Source organism: Microcebus murinus, chromosome 20 (assembly GCF_040939455.1).
Source record: "Microcebus murinus isolate Inina chromosome 20, M.murinus_Inina_mat1.0, whole genome shotgun sequence".
Classification (NCBI taxonomy): Eukaryota; Metazoa; Chordata; class Mammalia; order Primates; family Cheirogaleidae; genus Microcebus; species Microcebus murinus.
This window is the reverse complement of record NC_134123.1, coordinates 19,201,684-19,225,567: the sequence shown is the minus strand read 5'-3', so window position 1 is coordinate 19,225,567 and position 23,884 is coordinate 19,201,684. Positions and strand designations below refer to the sequence as shown.

Here is a 23,884-nt window from a genome sequence, read left to right as displayed (position 1 = left end):
TTACAGGCGTGAACCACTGCGCCCGGCCAATATGGGATTCTTGATCTTCCCCTGCAAAGTAGAACAGTTTTTTCCACTGAGGTTATAAACAGAGATGCTCCATTGTTTGGAAAGGGTCAGTCATCCCCACCTCAAGGTTTTCTATCCATATGTGAACCCTTCCACTGATAGGGGATGACGTATCTTTGATTAGGTCTGATCGGTAAAGAAATTTCTTTAGGTGAATTGAAACCTGTATGCCATCTCACCCTTAGCCAGCTTTAGGGTGTCCTGGGTCTTCCCGTGGCGGGGCTGGGGCATGTTAGGTCTGCACAAGACAAGGAGCTGTTCTGATCCACCCCCCTCCCTGTCTGTGGGCTGCTGAGCCACCCCTCAGAGGACCCAGCCTTACCCGTTCTCCTTGGATGGGGAGAGCACGTTCAGGACACACTTAGCAGATAACAGAACTTTCAGACTTAATATCGACACCCCAGATTTTGATATTATTAAACTGAAATAAAGAGAACTTCCAGTCTGATCTTAGCTTTTTTAGTAGTGTGAAACAGGATTTTGTTCTTTTTAGAATACCATGGCAAGACATGCTGATAATTGTGCTGGTCCAGATGGTGTAGAAGGGGAAAATGGAGGAGAAACAAAGAAAAGTAAACGTGGAAGGAAAAGAAAGATGCGCTCTAAAAAAGAAGATTCCTCTGATAGTGGTAAGTGACTTGTTTCTTGAATTGGTTACATGTGGCAGATTATGGAGCCCAGTTTCCAGTATATTTATGTAGGGAAGTGCTGGGGTGTAGAGGTGGGCGAGTTAGTCGTACTTCCTTTAAACTTCTAATTTTCCTAATGTCTGTTTGCATTTATTTTTTTCCTGGGGCACATTTTTTTTTCCTCGTGGCATTCCAGTGCTTGTTGATACATTATATGCAGTATTCAGTTAAAGCCAAAGCAAAGTTAATATCTTTATTCAGTTTATTCAAATTAGTGATATTCTAAGGCCAGCAGAGTTTCTTTTCTATGTTCTTAACTTTTACATTTAGGAAACTGGTCTAGATTTTGAGCAGTGAATCTAATGGACATGAAGAAGGTTGCTTAAGCATCTTGACTTGTGGTTTGACTGCCTGTGTCAGCCTAGCCTTGAGATGTGTTGATCAAATCAGTGAAGGTCAGCCTTTCTCTTCCTACCTTAATCTCTCCATTTTTAATTTAAAATCTTGCCTATTTTCCTTTGATTGGTGCTCTTTGGGGTGTTTTGTGTCTTTCTAAGTCATGAAACCCAAGCAGGGGGTCTGATTAGAGGTACTAAGCCTCACAATGAAGGATAGGGAATAAGAGTTGGTAATTTGGGAGCCACATTTGATTACACAGACATATTCAAAAGCGTTAGATTCTATAATGTGGATACCTGAGCTACTGGCACCCAGGTGAGACGACACATCTGTAACTGAACATTTAAGGCTTTGTTGGAAAAAGTTGTGGAGAGTTTTATTTTAGGGAATGCACTTCCCCCAGAAGCACCATCAGACTGGAGAGATTGTACATGGTGCCTAAGGATTTCTTATTTTGTCTTCTGCATTATTTGTTAGTAGAAATAGTAGGGAGGGAATGACATTTTTTATTTTATTTTTTTGAGACAGGGTCTCAGTCTGTCGCCTGTGCTAGAGTGCAGTAGTGTCATAGCTCACCTCAAACTCTTGGGCTCAAGTAATCCTCCTGCCTCAGCCTCCTGAGTAGCTGGGACTACAGGCGCACACCACAACGTCCAGCTAATTTTTCTGTTTTTTGTAGAGACGGTCTCACTGTTGCTCAGGATGGTCTTAAACTCCTGTCCTCAAGCAATTCTCCTCCTGCCTCAGCCTCCCAAAGTGCTAGGATTACCAGCGTGAACCACTGCACCCAGCCAAAATTTTTGAAAAATGAACATGTTAGAGAACTTCCGTCATTTTATTTTTATTATAAAACTTAATCGTGAAAGCACTTAAGGTTTTAGATGTGTAACAGACAAGGTTCCCCCTTTTTTAAAATTTTATTTTAATAAGGCTTTCCTTTTCTTACAGTTTCTGGGAAAATACTCATCCAGTAAGCAGAATAATAATTTTTTATGTCATTTTTAATAGAATATCTTTTTAGCAGTATCTTTGGTCATTGACTTTTATGTGTATGCCTCCTTTAAGATGTCAGTTTGCTTATTTTTTATGAAAATACACATCTCTTGGGATCTTTGTAGATCCCTTTGTTTGGCTAAGAAGTATTATAATAAACTTGGGAGGTACCAGAAATGTCAGAAGACCCCAAGTATTACTAGTGATTGCAGATAACCTTGAACTTAGGGATCCTATAGTTGCTGTTAGTTGCATAGCCTCCTGCTGCCACAGACTCTGTGCTGCGCCCTTCTTTCTCATGGTACTGCCTCACTCACACCTGTGGCTCCTCTCCAAGAAGACCAGCTTCATTCCCTAAGTGTACATTTCCAGAAGCATCTTAAGGCTAAAGAGAGATTATTGATGGTTTCTGATAGATTTCTATAATTCTTCCTTTTGTCTGCTGCTAGTTAATAGAGCATGGAGTTTGTTTCAGGGCCTCCCTCATACCTAGTGTCTCTTTATCCCCCCCAGAAAACAAAAGTCATTTTGGACTCCATTCCACTGATTGTGTGACAGAGGCCTTGCAGTCATATTTTTCTTATCCTGGAAGTCGTGCCTATTGGCCATCCACAGAGATTGACTGGCATAGTCTCCTGCTATTTTCAAGGCTTTTTGCCAAATTATTTCCAAGCCAATAAGCCTTTGACCCTATTAACCTTCTTTGCGTGCTTTTTTTCTCCCAGTTCTGACTGAATTTATTTAGTTTTCTAGGCATCGGGCCAACTTAGGCAATAGGGGGCTTGAATAAGTTCAACAGGGAAGCATCTCATTCTTGACACACTGCCACCTAACAGTGTTTCCCCCCACATTTTCACTTTGGAGAAATAAGGCATTTTGTCCGGAAGATCAGGCATTTACCCACAGATCTCTAAATTTAAACATTTTGTTCCAGAGAAAGAAAGTGTACGTTAATAACCTGTGCTTTTGGAGTAAGGCAAGCAGTGTACATTTTGTGCCACAGTAATGAGGGAGGGTAGCAAGCACTCTTTGGCTGAGAGACTCAAAGCTATGTTATCTGGCTCCTTGTCAGTATTATTTCTATACCAGTTCCTTCATTTTTTTTTTTTTTTTGAGACAATCTCACTCTGTTGCCCAGGCTAGAGTGCAGTGGTGTCATCATAGCTCACTGCAACCTCAAACTCCTGGGCTCAAGCAGTCCTCTTGTCTCTGCCTGGCAAGTAGCTGAGACGACAGACTTGCACCATCGTGCTGTGCCCACCTGTTTTATTCTATTTTTTTATAGAGACGAGGCCTCACTGTGCTGCCCAGGCTGTTCTCAAACTCTTGGCCTCCAGCGATCCTCCTGCCTCAGCCTTCCAAAGTTCCTTCACTTATTTTACCAAGGATGGGTAGTCCCAGCATTAGGGAGGAAGTTAGGGGGTTAAGAATGACCCACTGGGTCTGGTGCAATTTGGAATTAAGTCTAAAAACTTGGCCTTAAGAAGAATTAATAATAGCTTCAGAAGAACCCTTGCCAATTATCCTAGTTGATAAAACCTTACAGTGCATCAAGAATTGTTGTCTTGCTAGGCATGGTGGTTGAGTGCTTGTAGTCCCAGCTACGCAGGAGGCTGAGGCAGGAGGATCACTGGAGACCAGGAGTTATCCAGCTTGGGCAACATAGCGAGACCTCATCTCTGAATTTCTGTTTTTCCCCCTGAGAAACACACCCCCCCCTTCTGCCCACTCAGATGAGCAGGACCACATTTCCAAAGGCCCATCTCAGGCCTCGTGTCCTGCTTTATCCTGGTATAGTAAGTAGACGGAACATTTGTTTTATTTTCAACTTAAACATTATTTGTGGTTTTGTTACATAACTGGTATAAGATGGAATTGCCTTTAAGAATTTGAAACTCAATATTGTGAGGTTTAAAGCTAAAAGGGAAAAGTAACATCAAAGCCACGTAAAATGTAAATTCTGCCACAATACCAGTTTACCATATTTCTGATAGCAAAAATTCCAGCAAAAGCATTTTTAAATGGGCTTTTATTACTAACATAACATGGCTTCACAGAATATATAATTATTTGGTTTTTTTTTTCTTCCTCCACTTTTCTCCTCGCCCCACCACCTGTGCTTCCTGATTTCATGAGAAGAAAATGCTGAGCCAGATCTGGATGACAATGAGGATGAGGAGGAGCCTGCTGTGGAAATTGAACCGGAGCCAGAGCCCCAGCCCGTAACCCCAGCCCCACCCCCCGCCAAGAAGCGGAGAGGACGACCCCCTGGCAGAACCAACCAGCCCAAACAGAACCAGCGTAAGTTTGCTTCACTTAGGAGGCTGGCGTCCCCTGCCCGCACGTTAGGAAGCCAGACGGGTCCCTGTTCTTTGGCAAGATGGGAACTAAGCCATAAGAACAAGTTACAGTCTCATCAGGAACAAACTCTCAGGAAGTGATTTTTTAGGAGTTTTTACTGAGGAACATCTGAGGAAGTCTCTAGAGGCCTATTACATTTCAAGGAGAACAAGTCCAGAGTGGAAGGGTACTTATGTTCCACAAGATGGGTACTGGTAACGTGGGTGGGTTTTGCAAAACAACCAGCGTCACAGTCAGCTGGCAGAATTGATATGGTAACGCGTGAACAGGAGCCAAATCTTAAAGGATGGGCCTTAAAACAATGTCTATGCTGAGATTGCCCTTCCTAAGAAATTCTGGCCTGTGCATTCAAGGACTGGCCTCCTGGTTTATGGGAGGACATGGCAGAGGTGTTCACCCTCCACTCCCACCCCAAAGACAGCAGACTCAAGGAGATGCAGGTCTCCGTGTTCCTACTCATGTGTCTCTCTAGCTCTCCTGAGAGCTGACAGTTTATTTGGTTTTTGATTTTTTTTTTTAAACAAATGCAGGTTTAATCTTTTTTTGTTTAATGTTCTTCCTGAGCCCCAGGTTTGTCACAGAAAAGGAAGTTAAGTGTAGATCCTGAGTCCAGCCCTCTCCCCCTTACACACACTGGAGTGCTCAAACTGGTGGGAGGGCCCTGGGTGTGGAGCACTGCAGGATCAAAAATGTCACCTTGCTGTTAGGTCGGTCACCTGCACCATACACTCCTAAGTCCTCTTAGTCATGTGCTATCTGCCTGCCTCTCATTCTGTTGTAAAGACCAAATGAATGACATGAAGGAAAAACTAAGGATTTTAACGTGTAATTTGGGAGGTGTTTGAAGGTGACCGTCAGCATTTTCTTTGCTAGAGTAGAGTATTGGGGATTTATTTTATGTGGCCACATTTTGGATCTTTTAAGTCTTTTTTGTTGGCTTTCTCTGTATCACTACTAAGACCTTCCTATATTGCGAACATCCCCTTTGCTGTCGGTCTAAAAGAACCTTGTAATCTTTGGGGGCTTTAATGTAGGTTTGTTTTCTTTGTGCTCTTCTTTGCTAGCAACAGCTATCATTCAGGTTGAAGACCAGGATACAGGTGCAATTGAGAACATTATAGTTGAAGTCAAAAAAGAGCCAGATGCTGAGCCCGCGGAGGGGGAGGAAGAGGAGGCCCAGCCAGCTGCCACAGACGCCCCCAATGGAGACCTCACGCCCGAGATGATCCTCAGCATGATGGACCGGTGATGGTGGGGCCTCGCGCGTCGCCAGGACTGCTCTGGGCTGTGTTTCAACGGCCCACATCTTAATTTTTCTCCCTTCTTTCTTCTTTTGGCTTTGGGAAAAGCATCATTTTACACCATTTTACCAAACATACTGAGAACGAAAACTTCAAGGATGATGTTAGAAAAAATGTGATTTAACTAGAACTTGCTGTCTGATGTTAGCAAATCATGGAATGTTCTGAGTCCCTGAGGGTTCACTTTGAAATGCTGAGGACAGTGGTGACGCCTCGCTAGTTTTCCTAGATGGAGACAGAGACACTGACCCCCCTCTCTCAAATGGTAAACCACTCCAGGATGGCCACCAGGTTTCCCAGAGTTCTATGGTCTTCTTCCCAAGAGAGTTTTTAATTGTAAATGCAGACTTGGGAAGGACTTAGACTTTTAAACTCTTTTTTGCTTTTGCTTTTCCCTGACTCCTTTTGCTTGGAGTCAGCTGCACACCAGTAGTATGGCATGCTACGATCGGTTTCTGTCCTGAAAGCTTTGCCTCTTTCTTGGCAAAGTTTCTGGTATGGTCAAGCTTGTAAATAACTTTTTTTACATTTTAATCTTTTCCATTAATTAAGAGGTTGAAAAGAAGTGCAGTGTAAGAAAACCCAGCATTTTAATTACTTGCAAATTAAGTTACCACAGACTCTAGTGTGTGAATGTTGACGAGGAATTGGATCACAATCATGTAGCAGAACAGTACCCAGACTGCTGCCTGCTAGTGACGGACACCCACGTGGAAGATCATGATTTCCAGCCCATGGAGCCAGCATTTGAACCTTGTGCAACTAATTTTCAGTTATGATTTCCCATCGACATTTTCTTTGCTGTTTGTAGCTGAATGTTGTTTTATAAATCCTCTGTTAGAGCAGAAGGGTGATTATGAGTGGGTCACAGCAGCCCTTACAAGCTGGGCCAGAAAATTTCACTAGGTCAGTAATTTAAACTTTGGATCTTTCAAAAAAAATAATGTGAAGCAAAACCAACTAAAAAGTGATTCTTGCACATGAACTATCACATGTTTAAAATGTGTTTTTTAGAGAGCCTCAGTCTTACTGATTTCAACACTTTTTTCTTCTGTGTATTGCTTTTAAGAGAGCCATCAGTTAGCTATCAGACTCTAGGTTGATGCATTTTGTACTTAGCTGTACTGTGTGATATTTTTCATTATTTTAGGACGCCACCACGAGACCTGTAATAAAATATGTAATGGGGTTGAAAGCTGGGGAGGAGGATCTACTGCTGTACAGCTAATAAATCATAACGGATTAACAAGTGCTCTAAAGACTCTGTCTTGCGTGATTCCTGCCTGTGGGAGGGCGGGCGGTGGGGGCGGGCTGTGTACATGGCTCCAGGCCATGCAGGCCTCTGCCTTTCAGAGGAGACTGTATTCCCTGGCATGGCACATCTTAGCAACAGGAAGAGATGGTCTTGGCGGGTGACAGGTACTGAGTGCATCCTACTTTGACTTTTAACTCCCCCACAAGTGTGTGGTGAGTAGATGGACAGCTGCCACCCTCTGTGATCCACTTTAGGAGTGGGCGTCCTGTGTGCAGAGCAGGCGGGCCACAGAGCTGTCTAGAGTAAAAGGCGCTGATGGGAAGCTCTGTCCTCAGGATCTCAGCTCAAGGAGGGCTGGGATCAGTACTTGAAGCTCTGCCGCATATGGGGGAACAGAATCTGGGCCCAGCGTACCCTAGAGAAGTTCATTTGAAAGGGGAGGCATATGAACAACAGGCCGTGAGGAGAGACGCTTAGATAGTATATAGCTGGGGCCAGGCGAGGTGGCTCATGCCTGTAATCCTAGCACTCTGGGAGGCCCAGGCGGGAGTATCGTTTGAGCTCAGGAGTTCAAGACCAGCTTGAGGCTGGGTGTGGTGGCTCACACCTGTAATCCTAGCTCTCTGGGGGGCTGAGGTGGGCAGATTGCTCGAGGTCGGGAGTTTGAAACCAGCCTGAGCAAGAGCAAGACCCTGTCTCTACTATAAATAGAAAGAAATTAATTGGCCAACTAATATATATAGAAAAAATTAGCCGGGCATGGTGTCACATGCCTGTAGTCCCAGCTACTCGGGAGGGTGAGGCAGCAGGATTGCTTGAGCCCAGGAGTTTGAGTTTGCTGTGAACTAGGCTGACGCCATGTTACTCACTCTAGCCTGGACAACAAAGCGAGACTCTGTCTCAAAAAAAAAGACCAGCTTGAGCAAGAGCGAGACCCCGTCTCTACTAAAAATACAAATTAATTTACCAACTAAAAACAATATAGAAAAATTTAGCCAGGCATGGTGGCACATGCCTGTAGTCCCAGCTACTCAGGAGACTAAGGCAGAAGGATTGCTTGAGCCCAGGAGTTTGAGGTTGCTGTGAGCTAGGCTGATGCCATGGGGCTCTAGCCCGGGCAACAAAATGAGACTGTCTCAAAAAAAAAAAAAAAAAGATAGTATGGCTGCTTGCAAGAACCAGGGAAGACTGATGGAAAGGCAGTGATGTACTAGGAAGCTTATGCATTAGTGAAAATCATACTGCTGTTGGCCCTATCTGGGCTGATTGCTTTGGCAAGCCCATTTTAGGTGAAAGCTTTTTTGTGTTTTTGAGACAAGGTCTTGCTCTGTCCCCTAGCTAGAGTGCAGTGGTGTCGTGGGCTGGGCTCAAACAATCCTGCCTCAGCCTCACAAGTAGCTGAGACTATAGGTGTGCATGACCACACTGGGCTAGTTTTTTTTTTTTTTTGTAGAGATGGGGGTCTCACTATGTTGCTCAGGCTGATCTCAAACTCCTGGCCTCAAGCAATCCTCCCACCTTGGCCTCCCCAAATGCTGGGATTATAGGCAAGAGGTACCTCGCCTGGCCTGTAGGATTTCTTTAACCAGAATTCCAGTTTACCAGTTTCCAGTGAAAAGTAGCAAAGGACAAGTGCGGGTACCTTTTGGCTGCTTTGTGAATGTCTGGGCAGTCAGGTCTCCCAGGGAAATGGAACCCTTGGCTTCCTGGGTCGTTGGGACTCGGCCAGGCAGCCCCCTGAGTGCCCCTGTACAAACACCCCACACCTTCGGCCTCACCCAGCCTGAACCTGATGAGAGCTGAAGACCCTCTGCTGCACATTAGGGTGTCAGAGCCCATCTGGCATTTTTTCTGTCCTTCCAAAAGTTCATGGATCCCCCAACAGAATTACAGACTCCAGGTTCAGAGCAACAGTGCAGGACTCGGAGTTGCAAGAGATCAGGCGCTCCTCGCTTCACAGACTCCCTTGGGCTTTGGTGGGGACGGGCCAGGGTGGGCTGCAGGGATCCCCGGGCGGGCAGCGCCCCCTGGTGTTCGCGTCAGGGAGTGCGGGGCGGGGTGGAAGTTGGGGGCGAGGAGCCCCTGGAGGCACGCGACACGCATGACCATCCCGGCCACACCACTCCCCAGCCTCGTGACTACTCTGGCGGAGAAGCTCCTGCTCGACGGGGCGGGCGGGCAACTGGGACACGTGCCCCCTCCCACAACCCCAAACCCGGGCGAGCTCTGCGCGAGGCCGGGCCGGGGAGGGGCCAGCCGGGGGCGGCCTGGCAGGAAGCGGCGCGTACCTTCCGCCGCAGGAGGAGCAGGTGGCTGCAGTGCGGCTGGGGACCCAGGCTTCCTGTGTGCGCTCCGACCGCTGCTGTTTCCCGCCCCGAAGCTCGTCGGGCCGTCCCGGCCCAGCCCTGCCCCATGGCCCAGACCCCCGACGGCATCTCCTGCGAGCTGCGAGGTAAGCGCTGGCCCTTCCCACCGACTTGGCTGGGAGGAAGCAGCGAGGACCCCAAACCAGAGGCCCACCCAGCGCCCGGGGAGGGCTCGGCCAGAGGTTCTCTCCGCTCCTCCAGACGGAGGATCTGCCCCACTTCAACCTTGCTGGCACACAGATGAGCCCCAGGGCCCCCGCCTGGCACAGACTGTGGGCACGGAGTTGCCTTCATGGGAGGACCAGAATCACCCAGAAGGCTGCCCTTCCACAGGAGAGATCGCCAGGTTCCTGTGGCCCAAGGAGGCAGAGCTGCTGCTGAAAACCTGGCTACCCCAGGAGGGTGCTGAGCGGAGTTATGTCCTGGTATGGTGGGCAGGAGCAGAGCCTGGGAGGCAGCTGGGCCCAGCAGAAAGAGCCTCCTGCCCTGCCTAGAGCGTCAGACTCTGTCTCCACAGGTGCTGCTGCGATGGAGAGTCTACCTGCTCCACACCTGCCTCCCTCTGAGAGTGAGTCCCAGGGCCTGGCCCCCGCGACCCTTGCCCTCCAGCTACCTTGGCAAGACACTGCATCTGCAGAGCCTTGTCCTTCTTGTCCTTGTGGGCTGTGCCTTGCCACCAGCCCTGGGCCCCGGGCAGCAGACAGGAGTGGCGTCTAGGCAGGTCGGCCTCCAGGCCTGGGCTCCTGAGGGCGGGGCTCGGGCCTGGTTCCTGCTGACCTAGACGCTCCGCAGGTGGACTGCACGTTCAGCTACCTGGAGGTCCAGGCCATGGCACTGCAGGAGACACCCCCTCAGGTAAGACATCTAGTAGCCCACCTGGGCCTGTGGCCAGGTCTTCCTTCTGTCACCATCCACCCCCACACGTGAAGCCAAGGCCCAGCAGCTGTCCCTCCCAGGTCACCTTTGAGCTGGAGTCCCTGCCTGATCTGGTCCTGGAGGTTCCTGACGTGGCTGCCCTGGAACGGCTGGCCCAGCATGTGGCTGTGGCCATCAAGAAGGTCTTCCCTCGTTCAACCCTTGGGTGAGGCCCAGTTACTGCCAGAGGCGGGCGGGGGAGGAGGGCAGCGGGCAGATGCTCCAGGTGGGCACAGATGGGCTGCTTCTCATCCGGGGCGAGAAGTCCCTTGCCCCTTCTCCTTTGCCCCTCCACAGGAAGCTATTCAGGAAGCCCACACCCCCCTCCATGCTGGCTCGGCTGGAGAGCGGCCACCCCTCAGAGGGCAGCGCCCCCTGCAGCCCCTGCGGTAAGGGCCAAGCCAGGGTCCCCCTACAACCCCAGACCCCTGGAGTCGGGGGGCTCCCAAACTGAGCAGGGTCACCCTGGTCATAGCCACCGCCCAGCCTGGGTCTGCTCTTCCTCCATCTCTGACCTTTTGTCTCTTTCCTTCCCTCCATCATACCTGTCACCTCCCCAGGTGGCTTCTTGGAGACTTACGAGGCTCTGTGTGACTACAATGGCTTCCCTTTCCGAGAAGAGATTCAGTGGGTGAGGGTGGGGCCCTATCTGGGGGGTTCTGGAGACATCTGGTCCCCCGTGTGTGCTCAGCCCTTCCCTACCCCTTGCGGCCCTAAGCAAATTGTGAACACTTTCTTCTCATCCAGGATGTGGACACCATCTACCATCGTCAGGGCTGCCGCCATTTCAGCCTGGGGGACTTCAGCCACCTTGGCAGTCGGTATGTGGCCTGCCTGGAAGGGGAGAGGAGAAGATTCCAGGACCCGGATTCCTGGGCATCAGCCTCCCTGTGGAGGACCCTGAGCTCTGCCCCTGCTCCTTCCCCCACCCAGGGACCTGGCCTTAAGCGTGGCTGCCCTGTCCTACAACCTGTGGTTCCGGCGTCTCTCCTGTGTGGACATGAAGCTGGTGAGGGGTAGGGGCAAGGACGAGCCCGGGCGTGAGGGCCGGGGCAGCCCACTGAGCCGCCACTCTCTGTTCTCAGAGCCTTGAGGTCTCAGAGCAGATTCTGCACATGATGAGTCAGTCTTCCCACCTGGAGGAGCTGCTGCTGGAGACCTGTGGCCTGAGGGGGTGAGAGGGGGCGAGGCTGGGGGCTGGTAGCCTGGGAGGGGTCGGGAATCCAGGGTCAGAGTCTCACACCTGGGGTGTGGTCCCCAGAGACTTTGTCCGGCGACTGGCCCAAGCGCTGGCAGGACACTCAAGCTCTGGGCTCCGGGAGCTCAGCCTGGCAGGGAACCTGGTGGATGACAGAGGTATGGCTGAGCCTGGGGGGGAGAACCGCAGGGGCTGGTGGCCGGAGGAGATGAGACTCACGTGGCTGGCCCATCCCCCAGGTGTAGCTGCGCTCAGCAGACACCTAGAGCATCGTCCAGGAGCCCTGAGGAGACTCAGCCTAGCGCAGACAGGGTTGACACCTCGAGGTAGGCAGGATGGGGTAGGTGCAGGGGGAGGTGGGTCTGCCTGACTGCTGAGCTGCCCCCGCCCCCCCACCAGGAATGAGGGCTCTGGGCCGGGCACTGGCCACCAATGTTGCCTTCGACTCCGCCTTGATTCACCTGGACCTTTCTGGGAACCCTGGGGCGCTGGGGGCCTCCGAGGATGGTGGGGTGAGTGGCTGTCTTCAGGATTGGAGCTTGGGGTGGCCACAGGCAGTGGGATGTCAAGATGCCCCAGGTAAGCCACCCCCGCCTCCCTCCCACTCCTGTCCTTCCACCAGGGCCTCTATAGTTTCCTGAGCCGTCCTAATGTTCTGACCTTCCTGAACGTCGCAGGCACCGACGCCGCCCTGGACACTGTGAGGGGTGGTCAGTGGGGGGTGATGGGCAGGGCGCGGCCCCCAGCAGGGCAGACTGGAGGGTGGGGGCGGGTGCGAGGCGGGCGCGGTCCTCCTGCAGGTGTAGCCGACACCCTCCTTCCGCAGCTCTTTGCGGCGCTGTCCCGCGGCTGCTGCACCAACCTCACCCACCTAGATGCTTCGAGGAATGTCTTCTCCCGCACGTAAGGGGACCTCTGGGGCGGGGGCAGGCTGCCGGGAGCCGCCTCCCCGCGCCCGCAAGCCCACTTCCCCACGCCCCCACCAGGAAGTCCCGGGCCGCGCCGGCCGCGCTGCAGCTCTTCCTCGGCCGCGCGGGGACGCTGCGGCATCTGAGCCTGGCGGGCTGCAAGCTGCCACCAGACGCAGTCAGGTAGGTGTCTCTGCCACGGTCACGCCCCCGTGTGTGGGGCCACCACCCAGGCCAGGCCTCCTGTGTCTTCTCTGGTCCTATCGCCCCTGCAGTCTGGCCCCGCCTTCCTGGTTTTCGTTCCCACCCCGGGGTCCCCTTTCCCAGCTCCCGCCACCCCCCTGTGACATCCAGGGCACTTTTGGATGGCCTCGCGCTCAACACGCACCTCCGCGACCTACACTTGGACCTCAGCGCTTGTGAGGTGAGCGCCCAGCCCGGAATGTGAGCACGCGGGGGCCCACACTTGGGAGTGGGGCTGGGAGGCGGGAGAGCCGGGCTGTTGGCCGCCTGCCCCGCCCCACCTGGGGCCTGAGTGCGCCCCACCTTCCACCTCCAGCTGCGCTCGGCCGGCGCCCAGGTGATACAAGACTCAGTGTGCGACGCAGGCGCCGTGAGCTCCCTGGATCTGGCGGATAATGGTCAGGTCCCCCAGGAAGTCACCCTCCCATCATCCGCCTGATTCCCAGCCCCCATCCTACCCCCCAACCTCGCCCTGTGCGTGACCCAAGTCACCCCCAGGCTTCGGCTCGGACATGGTGACTCTGGTGCTGGCCATTGGGAGGAGCCGGTCCCTGAGACACGTGGCTCTTGGAAGGAACTTCAACGTCCGGTGCAAGTGAGCCCCCACCCTACTCCCGGGCCTCCCAGACAGCACCCCACCACCCCGGTCCCCACCCCCAACCGCGGCCCCTGCCCACAGGGAGACCCTGGACGACGTCCTGCACCGGATTGTCCAGCTCATGCAGGACGACGACTGTGTGAGTTCACGGGACCTTGCGGGGGCCAAAGGCAACAGACACCTTTGACCCTTCCGCGTCCTGTTCCCTCAGACCCTGTGACCTGTCCTCCTTCTTGCTGACCCTTGACTCCAACCATCAAAGACTTTCTTTTAACTCCCAGCCTCTGCAGTCTCTGTCCGTGGCTGAGTCTCGGCTGAAGCTGAGCGCCAGTGTCCTACTCCGGGCCCTGGGCTCCAACCCTAACCTGACAGCGCTGGATATCAGCGGCAACGCCATGGGGGACGTGGGCGCCAAGTTGCTGGCCAAGACGCTGCGGGTCAACACGAGGCTCCGGTGGGCGGGGTCAGAGGGTGGGGCCAACGGGGAGGGGCGTGCTGGGCCAAGGGGCGGGGCTAAAAGCGGCGGAGCCTAAGCAGCGGGCTGGGGGCCAGGCCAGCGTTGGGTGGGGCCTTGCGGAGCTCCGTCCCCGGCTGAAGCCCGGCCTGGCCCAGGTCTGTGGTCTGGGACCGGAACAACACTTCTGCTCTGGGCCTGCTGGACGTGGCGCAGGCGCTGGAGCACAACCATAGCCTGAAAGCCATGCCTCTGCCACTCAACGACGTGGCCCAGGCGCAGCGCAGCCGCCCGGAACTGACAGCACGTGCAATCCATCAGGTGGGCCTCCCTCTCCTCCCCTTTCCTTTTCTGCGCCGGCCGCCGTGGCTCCGTCCTCTGCTGTTTCTCAATACACCTTGTCCCCAGATCCAAGCCTGTCTCTTGAGGAACAACCGCGCGGACCCTGCTTCTTCTGACCGCCTGACCCACCTTCAGCCACTGAGTCTGGTTTCAAACCCCTCTGAGCAGGTCAGTGTCCCCTCCCCCAACCTTGATTACTCACAGGAGGTACGACATGGGGAAAGCTGTAGCACCTGGGAGCCTCCATGAGTCTGAGGGTCTGGCTTTCCTGGGGCCAGGGTGCCTGAGTCCTGCTGTTCCAGACAAAGTCCCTCTCCTTGGTCTGGAGACAACCAACCACTCCTTACGTAGCTCTGCAGATGACATCCCTGGCTGCCTTACTTTAAGCATGTAAACAGGCTCTCCTGTTAAAGACCAGGGGTATTTAAAAATCCTCCCTCAATTTCCCTGCTTGTAGCCTCATCTCTGACTTCTCAGTCACAGTGTTCCCTGCCCTCTCCACTGACCTCTGTGTGGCCAAACCCAGCAGCTCCTTCTCTGGCTCCATCTCCTTCCACTACCTTACCCGTTGGAAGTGTTCCCAGCTCTCCATTCCCAAACCCCACTTTTCTCCTAAGCTATGGCACCCAGACATCCTGATCCAGACATCCTGCTGGGGTTTCACACTCCACACGTCTTCGAGTGATCTCATCGTTTCCCACAAACCCTATCCTCTACCCTGGAGCCCAACCAATCTCCCTGGTGCCCACAGCCACCACGTGCTGTGGACAGAGGTTTGGGCATCTTTCCATGTCACTCCTGGTTACACTGGAACCTTCACAGACTTCCTTGGTCTTGCCTCTAGAAGAACTCTCAAACACGCCGTTTCTCACCACCCCCAACCCCCGCCCCAGTTATTGCTTGTTCCCCCTGGTGCCTCCTCTCTCCATGGATCCTTCCTCCCATTTCTCACCACCCCCCAGGCCAGCCTCTATGTGGATGGGGAACAGACTAAGCTTCTAAAACACAGACATGGCTTACAGCTCCTTTCCTTCCTATTCTGGGCACTAAGACGTATGTATAAAGTCCCTAAAATGAACCTAAGGAAGAGATACTGCTCTCCCTCCTTGAACTGATAGAGTTCCTAAGTGGCTGGCCTAATAGTGCCAGCTTCAGGATGTCACTCACCCTGTCAGAAACCCTGGGAGGAAGGCAGGCAGACAGGGTCTGGGCGACTGGGAGGGGGCTAGGCTGGGACTGATCCCTGATGTCCCTCAGGAAGTGAATGAACTATGTCAGTCGGTGCAGGAGCACATGGAGCTGCTGGGCTGTGGGGCTGGGCCCCAGGGTGAAGCTGCTGTGCACCAGGCCGAGGATGCCATCCAAAATGCCAACTTTTCTCTCAGTGTAAGCACTCCCCACTCAACATGAGGACTGTCCCCCACCTAATCAGGTCAGTTAGCAACTCCTTTTCCTCCCTGGCTCTCAGATTCTCCCCATTCTATATGAGGCTGGGAGCTCCCCAAGCCATCACTGGCAGCTTCGGCAGAAGCTGGAGGCTCTCCTGAGACAGGTGGGTGAAGTCTGCCGCCAGGAGATCCAGGTGAGATGGTTTTCCTGCCCCAGCCCCACCTGCACCTGGAAGCTTGACTATGCCATCCCTGAGTTAAAGTTCTGTGGGGGTCGGAGCCTAAAGCCAAGTGGCCTTGGGCCCTGGCCACACCCTCACCATGCTCTGACCTTTGCTCAGGACTTCACTCAGGCCACACTGGACACAACAAGGAGCCTCTGCCCACAGATACTGCAGGGATCTGGCTGGAGGGAGCAGCTAGAGGGAGCCCTGGTGGGCTCAAGGGGCTTCCCAGAGCTGCTGCCAGAACAGCTGCTGCAAAATGCCTTCACTAGGCTCAGGTGGGCTGGATGGAGCTGGGCTGGGCAGGGCTGGGTAGAGCCGAGCCAGCCCACTAACCTGTGTCCTTTCCTACCCCCAGGGATATGCGGCTGTCAGTCACAGGGACCTTGGCAGAGAGCATTGTGGCTCAGGCTCTGGCGGGTCTGAGTGCAGCCCGGGACCGGCTGGTGAGGGGGAGCTTACAGACACATACACAAACACACCTGGCCATCTGTCTTGCAGGGGCTCTGTAATGTCTTCTGCGGTCATGTAGCCCAGGGCCATTTCAGGGTTCCCTTAACACTGATGGGATTGTGGCTGAGGCCCTACCTGCCCATCTTTGGCTGCCTGGTATTGCAGGTGGAGAGTCTGGCTCAGCAGGCAACAGTGGTGGTGCCCTCTGCCCTGCCCACACTGGATGGAGGTGAGCCCAGCCCCCTCGGGCCTGGGGAATTGGAAGGTCTCTTCTTCCCGGAGGAGAAGGAAGAGAAAGAGGCAGAGGAGGAGGAAGAGAAGGAGAAGGTAAGTGGCTCCAGAACTTTAACTCTCCCCTCCTTGCTCTGGAGTGGGGTAGTGCTTCCCTGCTCCAGCCTGAGTTTGTGCCCTCCCCACCAGGATGACAGTCCTCGGAAATGGCCTGAACCCAGCCACGTTCTTCGCCCCGCCTCATCCATTCACAGTAAGTCCAGGCCTTGGAGGAAAGGAACCTGACGCCTGGACGCTTATTCAGCCTTGCGGGGACTGGCGGGGGCGGGGGGGGGGGGCACTCTCTAATGACTGGGCCAAGCCGGGCCCCCTGTGCAACCTGCGAAGCTGAGGTCTGCTGTGGCCAGCATGGCGCGGGACCTGAGCACACTAGGGCCAGCACCCCGCTCGGCTTGCCTCCCCCGCCCCTTTCCCTGCCCCCAGGATGCGCATGCTTGGCAGCCGCTCGGAACCGCGCGCTCGGGGCCGCGCTCAGCACCACGGACAGCGGCGGCGGCGGGGGAGGGGCGGGGGGCGGGCGGCGTAGCCCGGCCCCTCCCCGCACCCTGGGCTGGTCCCCCGCCGCCCTAGCGCCTCCGCCACCACCTCCCTGGGCTCAGCGCTCGGCGCTCTTCTGGTGCTCGCCCCTCAGGTGCTGCTGAGGAACCGGAGCCCGAGCTGGCGGCTCCGGGGGAAGATGCGGAGCCGCAGGCGGGGCCTTCCGCGCGCGGCTCTCCGAGCCCTGCTGCCCCCGGTCCCCAGGCCGGCCCGCTGCCTCGCATGGACCTGCCACCCGCCGGACAGCCCCTGCGCCATCCGACCCGGGCCCGGCCGCGGCCCCGCCGCCAGCACCACCACCGCCCGCCGCCGGGGGGCCCGCAGGTGAGCGTACCCCCCCACTCTGGAGCTCGTGGGGTTGGGGGTCGTGGGTGGCCCGGTCGTTGCTCAAGGGTGATGGCGGTCAAGGAGGTGGGCTGTAGGGGCGCAAGGCCATCTGGTGGCGCTGCTGCGGTCATAGCCTGGCTTCTTCCTGGCTTCCCCACACCCCAGGTCATGCCCATGAGGAGCCATGGGGGTGTGGGTTTCGTTCGGGTGCGCCCGGGTGTAGGACTCCGCCACGGGCTGGCCCACTGCATCAAGGGATGTGGGAGCGAGGGTGTCCGTCTTGCCCTCCCTCCCGCTGGGTTACTGAAAGATGCTAGGCAGCCGGCTGTGGGGACAATCCTGCGTCTGCTGCACGGGGTGTGTGCGGGGGGAGATGTGGGCTGGGTACCGGCGGGGGCAGTGGACACTGGCGGAACGGGTGGGGTGGGGGAAGCTGGCTTGAGGCCCCCCAGAGGGTCTGACGCAGCAGCCGGCGCCACTGAGCCGGCAGCAGGCCGGGCGGAGTGGGGGTGGGGTTGGGGTACTGCAGGGAAGTGTTTGGAACAGAGAGGGTGGCAAGTGGAAATGTGTGACCCCGGGGGGCACGTGGGTGCCAGCCTGCTGGTGACTAGATGGTTCAGGGCGTGGAGGATACTGTGGGACAGGAACAGTGTGGGCTGGGTGTGTGTGCTGGAGCAGCTGGTGACGGAGTATGGCAGATCCGGCATCTCTGCCCAGCAGCTGGACAGCAGGAGGGCTTATATCAGCAGCCCTCTAAGGTCATCCCAACTCTGGGATCTTGGAGTCACCCAGGCCAGATTGCTGGACTGGGGCGGGGGGAGAAGCTACAGTTGCACTCAACCCTGACCCCTGACCTCATGGTGTCCCCCAGGTGCCCCCAGCCTTGCCGCAGGAAGGGAATGGGCTCAGTGCCCGCGTGGACGAGGGCGTGGAGGAATTCTTCTCAAAAAGGCTGATCCAGCAGGATCGCCTGTGAGTGAGGGGCAGTTGCTAGGGGGGTGGGAGAGGGTGGGATGCCCCATGGCCTTCCTTACTCATTGCTGCTTGTCCCCACAGCTGGGCCCCTGAGGAGGACCCGGCCACCGAGGGGGGTGCCACTCCTGTGCCCCGTACACTGCGAAAGAAGCTGGGCACCCTCTTTGCCTTCAAGAAACCTCGTTCAACACGGGGTCCACGGCCCGATCTAGAGACCAGCCCTGTGGCAGCTCCCCGCACCCGAAAAACTACACTTGGCGACCTGCTGCGGCCACCAACCCGTCCCAGCCGTGGTGAGGAATCTGGTGGGGCTGAGGGGGGCATCAGCAGCCCTGACTCTGCCCGCAGGAGCCGGCCGCGCTACACAAGGGACAGCAAGGCCTACTCCATGATCCTACTACCTGCCGAGGAGGAGGAGGCATCGCTGGGTGCCAGACCCGACAAGGTAGGCCTGGTGACACGGGGGTGAGGGCTGTTCTGGAACCCAGGGCAGTGGGCTCTCTCCTGACTCAGGCTTCTGTCCCTAGCGGCGGCCCTTGGAGCGGGGAGAGACAGAGCTGGCTCCATCCTTCGAACAGCGGGTACAAGTGATGCTGCAGAGGATAGGAGTGAGCCGAGGCAGCGGGGGTGCCGAAGGCAAGAGGAAGCAAGTAAGTTGGGGGGACTCAAGTGTAAAGCAAGGGGGCAGGTGGCAGTCTGTGGGTGACATATGTGACAAAGAGGAACTCATGGCACACAGATAGGTCTAATTGTCCCTCCTCTAAAGAGTCATCAGATTCAACCTTTCTTCCCTCTTGGCTTCTGCCCAGGCCACTGATAACTCTTCCCTGGAGCTGGGAAAGTACTTCTGCAGGCCTAACAGAAATCTCACCTTGTCACCTGTACTTTGAACAGCAAGTCCTCCAAGGGCTTCCTCTCAAGACACTGTATCTAGTCTCTTAACCCTGCTTCAAACCCTGGTCACCTTAAACCTCACTGCCCTCCTCCCTTGGGTGCAAATCAGAGCCCCACACGGTCCTGGTCTCCCCTACCTGCTTCTAGCCCCTTATTGTGGGTTCCACTAGGTTCCTCCTCAGCCATCCCCGCAGTTCCCTGGGGGCCTTTCCTGACTTTCTTCCATGGCCACCCTACTAATGTCACTCTCTCATCACTATCTCTACTAAGAACCACAGTCCTATGTACCATCCATTTAATAGCTTTTCAGGAAAAACACACATGAAGTGAGACTCAGCCTGAATTTAGAAACATTAAAGTGTGGGAAGTACATCACAGAATTAGGAAATCACATTATCTGTGTCTATGAATGTGCGTGCATATGGATGTTTCCGTGTGCCAGCTGTCCGCCAGCCCAGACTGAGTTCTAAGAGGGTTGGGACTGGGTTTGCCATGTTCTTACCCAGCGCATGATGGGATTTCTGTGGCTGGGTTAGAACAAGAATGTTCTTGTCTTTTTGGACAAGGCTGGTGGGGGGTAGGGCTTATCTGACTGCTGTTTCCTACAGAGCAAAGATGGTGAGATCAAGAAAGCTGGCTCAGATGGTAAGTACATTATGGGGGAAAGGGGGGTATTCTCAGAGATAGTCCCCAAGGTACTTGCTCTCAGCAGGGAGGAAGGGGAGAAGCCAGATTTCTCTTCCCCTCAGCTCCAAGTCTGGTGCCTGAGCCCCCAGTCCCGCCTTGCAGGTGACATCATGGACAGTTCCACAGAGGCCCCTCCCATCTCAATCAAGTCCCGTACCCACTCTGTGTCTGCCGGTGAGTGAGGGCCACCGTGTGTTGGGGGAGGTGCAGGGACAGGTGGGTTTTGCTCAGACCCATCTCCAAGGCCTGGCCCAGGTTTTGGCTGACACCCTTCTCCCTGCAGACCCCTCATGTAGACCTGGCCCAGGTGGCCAGGAGCCTGAGTCCACCACCTGGAAGACACTGGGGCAGCAGTTGAATGCAGAGCTCAGGGGCCGTGGTTGGGGCCAACAGGATGGTCCAGGCCCCCCCTCCCCTTGTCAAAGCCCAAGCCCCCGAAGAGCCAGCCCCTCCCCAGACAGCCTGGGCCTCCCGGAAGAGCCTTGCTTGGGTCCCAGGAATGAAGGTAGGCATCTGAGATTCCTGGGCTAGAGACTGGGGGAGTCCCTGATGGGAACACAGCTCCTCTAGGGACCCTGACAGTGGGAGGCAAGGGCTGGAGTGGGGGCAGCTGTTGGGACCATCCCCTGATATCCTGGCCTCCCCCAGATGGCCAGCTGAGGCCGCGGCCTCTCTCGGCTGGGCGACGAGCAGTGTCTGTGCATGAGGACCAGCTCCAGGCCCCTGCTGGTGAGGGAGACACCTTCGCTTGAGTGCAGGAGGAGATGGGGGAGGATGGGATTCTGGGGCCCCTTTAGAGGCCTTGGTCCTTAGAAGGGGCCACCAGTGGTAAGAGGACTTGACAATTGGCCCTGGCTCCACCTCCCAAGGAGCATCCTTGCCAGGGGTTAGAGGGTGCAGGGGGCAGAGGCCACTGTGTGCACTGGAGGTAGGGGACGGGTCAGGGATGGACAGACAGCAACCTACCCCAAGCCCTTTTATGTCCCTTAGAACGACCCCTGCGGCTACAGCGCTCCCCAGTCCTCAAACGTAGGCCGAAGCTTGAGGCACCCCCGTCCCCAAGCCTAGGTAAGAGGGGTTTGGGGCCAGTTGGGAGGGGGGGAAAGAGTGCTTAGCCGAGGCCTGACCTTTCCTCCTCTCCCCCCTCACAGGATCTGGCCTTGGAACAGAGCCTCTGTCCCGAGAGCCCACAGCACCCTCCAGCCCTGAGCGGAGCACCCCCTCCCCAGCCACAGACCAAAGAGACAGCGGCCCCAACCCCTGATCCTCTTCTCTCCTGCCGCATGAGATTATTTTATTAAAAAACTCAAAGGAAACAGTGTGTAGCACTAGTTGTCCACCCCCAATGTGCCTGCACGACTCTCACACCTGGGTCAGCTCAGACACCGGCTGTGACTCCATCAGAAAGTGCAAGGCCCAGGCCACAAGCTGGGGAGGAAGCCTGGGAAGAAACCATGGCTGCAGGTCAACGTAGCCAGGGACTGGTGACCAACAGAGGGGGGCAGACCCAGGCACTCACCTGGCAGCTTGGACCTGGGCACAGAGCGAGGTGCAGGGTGGTTCATATTTATACTGGAAGGCAGAACCATCACGATGCATCTTTGGGGGTTCCTAAAAGGGGTTTGCTGTCTGGGAAGGGACTAACAAGGACCCGTAGCCTCATCCAAGACTATCCCTGCCCCCCCCCAGCTCTACCCAAGGCCTTCCCCATTCTACCTTCCAGGTGTGTAGAGGGGCTATGCTTACCCAGATAGGGCAGGGCTCCGGGACACCCTTGGTAGCTCTGGTCCTTGGAGAAGGCTGCCTGTTCTTGGGGGGCAACTCCAGCTCCTTGAATTCCAGGCTAGGTTTCTGGGCCGTGGTCACATGGGCCTTGTGTGGACTAGAGACAGGGCCAAGGGGCAAGAGATTGGGGCTGGGGGGCAGGGGACCTGGGGCTGAGCAGATGGCTGGTAGGGGCTGGAAGCTGCCCTTCTGTGCAGAGTCTGGAGCATCCAAGGACAGGGCAGGCAGAAGACTGATGCTGGCACCACTTTCTTCTGACACATGGCCAGATAATGCAGGGGTTCCTGGGGAGAAAGGCCTTCACTGTGGGCACAGCCCACTCAACTCAGACCAGCTGAGCAGCCTGTGAACTTGGGCAGGACTACAGGGACCGTGTTCATCCTCCACCCACTGTGTACCATTTCCCTGCATCCTGTGCAGCCAGGAACAGACTGACAGCAGTGGCCTGAGTGCCACCTCACCTGAGGAACTGGGTGAGGAAGAAAAAGAGATCGGGGTCAGAGATATGTCCTGCAGAGCTGGCTCTGGTGGGGGCAGCTCAGGACCTGGGGGTTCAGGGAAGGCTTATCAGCACTGAGCACGTTGGGCCTCAGGTACCCCCCAGGACCTCTTTAGTCTCTCTTACCATGTGTCCTCTGACCAGGGTCCAGAGAACTAAGAATTAGCTGGTCATTCTCAGATATGTGCAGCAAGAAGCTGGGGACAGTGTACACGGTTTCTCCCTGTGGGACATAAACTCTCAGCCTGGCCCTTTCCCAACCCTTCACCCTGACATCTCCCAAGGTAAATCCCAGACTGACCGTGGCCCCACAGCGTAAGGCAGCCCAGCGGGTGAGAGGGGGTGCTGTGCAAGGACCTGCCAGCTGCAGGCAGCTCTCAGCCAGGCGCACTAGCGCCCCCTCATGCTCCTGGTCTTCCTGCATCTCATCCAGAAGCTGGGACAGTGATAGGCCTGGGGGCAGGGGACCAGAGGATGGGTGCAGGTTCAAAGAGGAAGGGTAGGGTGGGGGGTAGGAGGGCTTATGGGGAAGCAAGAGATCAAGGCTAGAGAGACCATTCCACAGGGAATTAGGGTCATTAGTCAACCCCTACCAGTACCTGCACTGGGGGTGGTAGACTCTGAAAGGTGCTCCCTACAGGAACAAAGCAGACAGGCGTCAGGAACCATCCTGAGGTCTGTCTACCCAGATTTGCCATCCCCTGATCAGACCGCACTTGGCCCCAGAGCCCGAACCCAGACTCACTCAAGGCAGGCATAGAGTTTTCTCTGAACAGCCGAGTCCTGGTTGCTGGAGAAAAGAGAAGGGTGGTAGGCAGTCATGTCACCAGGGCCCAAGGCCTCTCTCCCTAAAGGCCCATGCCAACACCAGCCAGGCCTGGGTGGGGATAGCCGTTGGAGGACGGAGGCATTACTTACCAACCAGTCACTCGCACCCGGGGCTGCTCCGTGGGCAGCAGACTGAAACGGTCCACCTGGAGATAGAACTCTGCGGGCTGGAGTTCAGGAGCGGGTCTCAGGTGTTTTCACTAAGAGCCAATCCCAGTCACCTGCCCAAGCCAGCCTCACCACTCACCGCGCTGCCTTCGGCGACCTGGACGCGCACCCCGCAGTCCCGCAGCAACAGCAGCCGACCCTCTGTCCCGCAGAAGCCGAATTCCTTCTCCTCCCTGCGGCAAGCGCGACATTCTTAACCTGGTCCCCTAGAACACAAGCCTCGCCCCCTCCTCGGGCTGAAACTTCGCGCTCTCCCGCTGGACTCCAATCTCCCGGAGTCCCGCGGCGCCTCTCTCACCAGCACGAGGCGTTCAAGGCCTCCCGCGTCACCAGGCATCGGACACTGTGGGTCCCGTCGGAAACAACCAGCATGGCCCCGACGTCGGACGCGTCAGGGGCGGTGGACGGTCCTGGGGCCTCGGCCTCGGCCTCCTGCAGGACCTGAAAGCGGCGACCGGCGTCAACCCCCCCACCACAGGCCTCCGCCCCGTTCTCCGGTGGGGACTCACCTCGAGTAGCTGCCCGGCCCGTGGACTTGAGAGTGCCTCTGACCCCAGAATGAGCTCTCGAATCCAGGGCCGCAGGACCACGCTCCCTAGGCCTGCCATTTCCCGCGGCAGCACCCAGCGGGACACAACACGCCCGGGTTTCCCGCGGGCGCCGCGGCACCGCCTCCGGTCGGAAGAGGAAGCGCGTGCGGTTGGGCGGGACCCGAGGCTAAGGCCCCACCCACGTGCGCATGCGCGCGCCAGCGCCCCGTCTGGGAGCTGGTGTGCGGAGTCCTGCTCGGTCGGCTG

At 55.8% G+C, this 23,884-nt stretch overlaps 3 protein-coding genes across 6 annotated transcripts in view; 2 read left to right on the top strand and 1 right to left on the bottom strand.

Moving 5' to 3' along the window:
• The window catches only part of CTCF (CCCTC-binding factor), a 55,590-nt gene extending 48,579 nt beyond the window's left edge, over positions 1 to 7,011 (top strand). The window contains exons 10-12 of one of the 2 annotated variants that reach the window (XM_075995710.1): positions 563 to 698; positions 4,230 to 4,391; positions 5,522 to 7,011. In XM_075995710.1, the coding sequence (XP_075851825.1) occupies positions 563 to 698; positions 4,230 to 4,391; positions 5,522 to 5,700 (477 nt within the window). In that variant the 3' untranslated portion in view covers positions 5,701 to 7,011. Of the gene's footprint in view, positions 1 to 562; positions 699 to 4,229; positions 4,392 to 5,515 lie in introns of both variants that reach the window. The other variant, XM_075995709.1, reaches the window with a different exon arrangement.
• Positions 7,012 to 9,108: 2,097 nt separating this feature from the next.
• Positions 9,109 to 21,123, top strand: CARMIL2 (capping protein regulator and myosin 1 linker 2). Its single transcript, XM_020282531.2, is given in 39 exon segments — positions 9,109 to 9,414; positions 9,417 to 9,459; positions 9,707 to 9,798; positions 9,891 to 9,941; positions 10,166 to 10,228; positions 10,330 to 10,454; positions 10,586 to 10,677; positions 10,849 to 10,919; positions 11,036 to 11,109; positions 11,222 to 11,297; positions 11,374 to 11,462; positions 11,550 to 11,644; positions 11,726 to 11,812; positions 11,886 to 11,998; positions 12,109 to 12,389; positions 12,473 to 12,577; positions 12,749 to 12,818; positions 12,954 to 13,035; positions 13,136 to 13,232; positions 13,317 to 13,374; positions 13,517 to 13,689; positions 13,848 to 14,010; positions 14,098 to 14,199; positions 15,289 to 15,417; positions 15,500 to 15,613; positions 15,761 to 15,921; positions 16,002 to 16,089; positions 16,262 to 16,423; positions 16,517 to 16,580; positions 17,019 to 17,248; positions 18,123 to 18,223; positions 18,308 to 18,671; positions 18,754 to 18,876; positions 19,729 to 19,765; positions 19,910 to 19,981; positions 20,091 to 20,312; positions 20,456 to 20,536; positions 20,798 to 20,875; positions 20,959 to 21,123. Coding segments are annotated over 39 exon segments (4,647 nt in total). The 3' UTR covers positions 21,072 to 21,123.
• ACD (ACD shelterin complex subunit and telomerase recruitment factor) lies at positions 21,085 to 23,856 on the bottom strand. 3 transcript variants are annotated; one of them, XM_012742559.3, is made up of 12 exons: positions 23,597 to 23,856; positions 23,386 to 23,528; positions 23,167 to 23,260; positions 23,010 to 23,086; positions 22,837 to 22,881; positions 22,691 to 22,725; positions 22,393 to 22,544; positions 22,218 to 22,314; positions 22,054 to 22,137; positions 21,554 to 21,876; positions 21,327 to 21,418; positions 21,085 to 21,248 (listed from the first exon to the last, which is right to left on the bottom strand). In XM_012742559.3, the coding sequence occupies exons 1-12, from the start codon at positions 23,693 to 23,695 to the stop codon at positions 21,170 to 21,172; spliced, it is 1,320 nt and encodes a 439-aa protein (XP_012598013.1). In that variant the 5' UTR covers positions 23,696 to 23,856; the 3' UTR covers positions 21,085 to 21,169. The 3 variants fall into 3 exon arrangements, with proteins under 3 accessions (XP_012598013.1, XP_012598014.1, XP_012598012.1); XM_012742560.3 differs by having other exon boundaries at positions 21,327 to 21,379; positions 23,597 to 23,834; XM_012742558.3 differs by lacking the exon at positions 22,054 to 22,137 and having other exon boundaries at positions 23,597 to 23,834.
• Positions 23,857 to 23,884: the final 28 nt, after the last annotated feature.

Coding starts and splice junctions, on each gene's coding strand:
- ACD (XM_012742559.3), bottom strand. CDS start 23,695: ATGGCAGGCCTAGGGAGCGTGGTCCTGCGGCCCTGGATTCGAGAGCTC. Junction 23,529..23,596: donor GGGCCGGGCAGCTACTCGAG/GTGAGTCCCCAC, acceptor CGCCGCTTTCAG/GTCCTGCAGGAGGCCGAGGC. Junction 22,726..22,836: donor AAACTCTATGCCTGCCTTGA/GTGAGTCTGGGT, acceptor TTGTTCCTGTAG/GGAGCACCTTTCAGAGTCTA.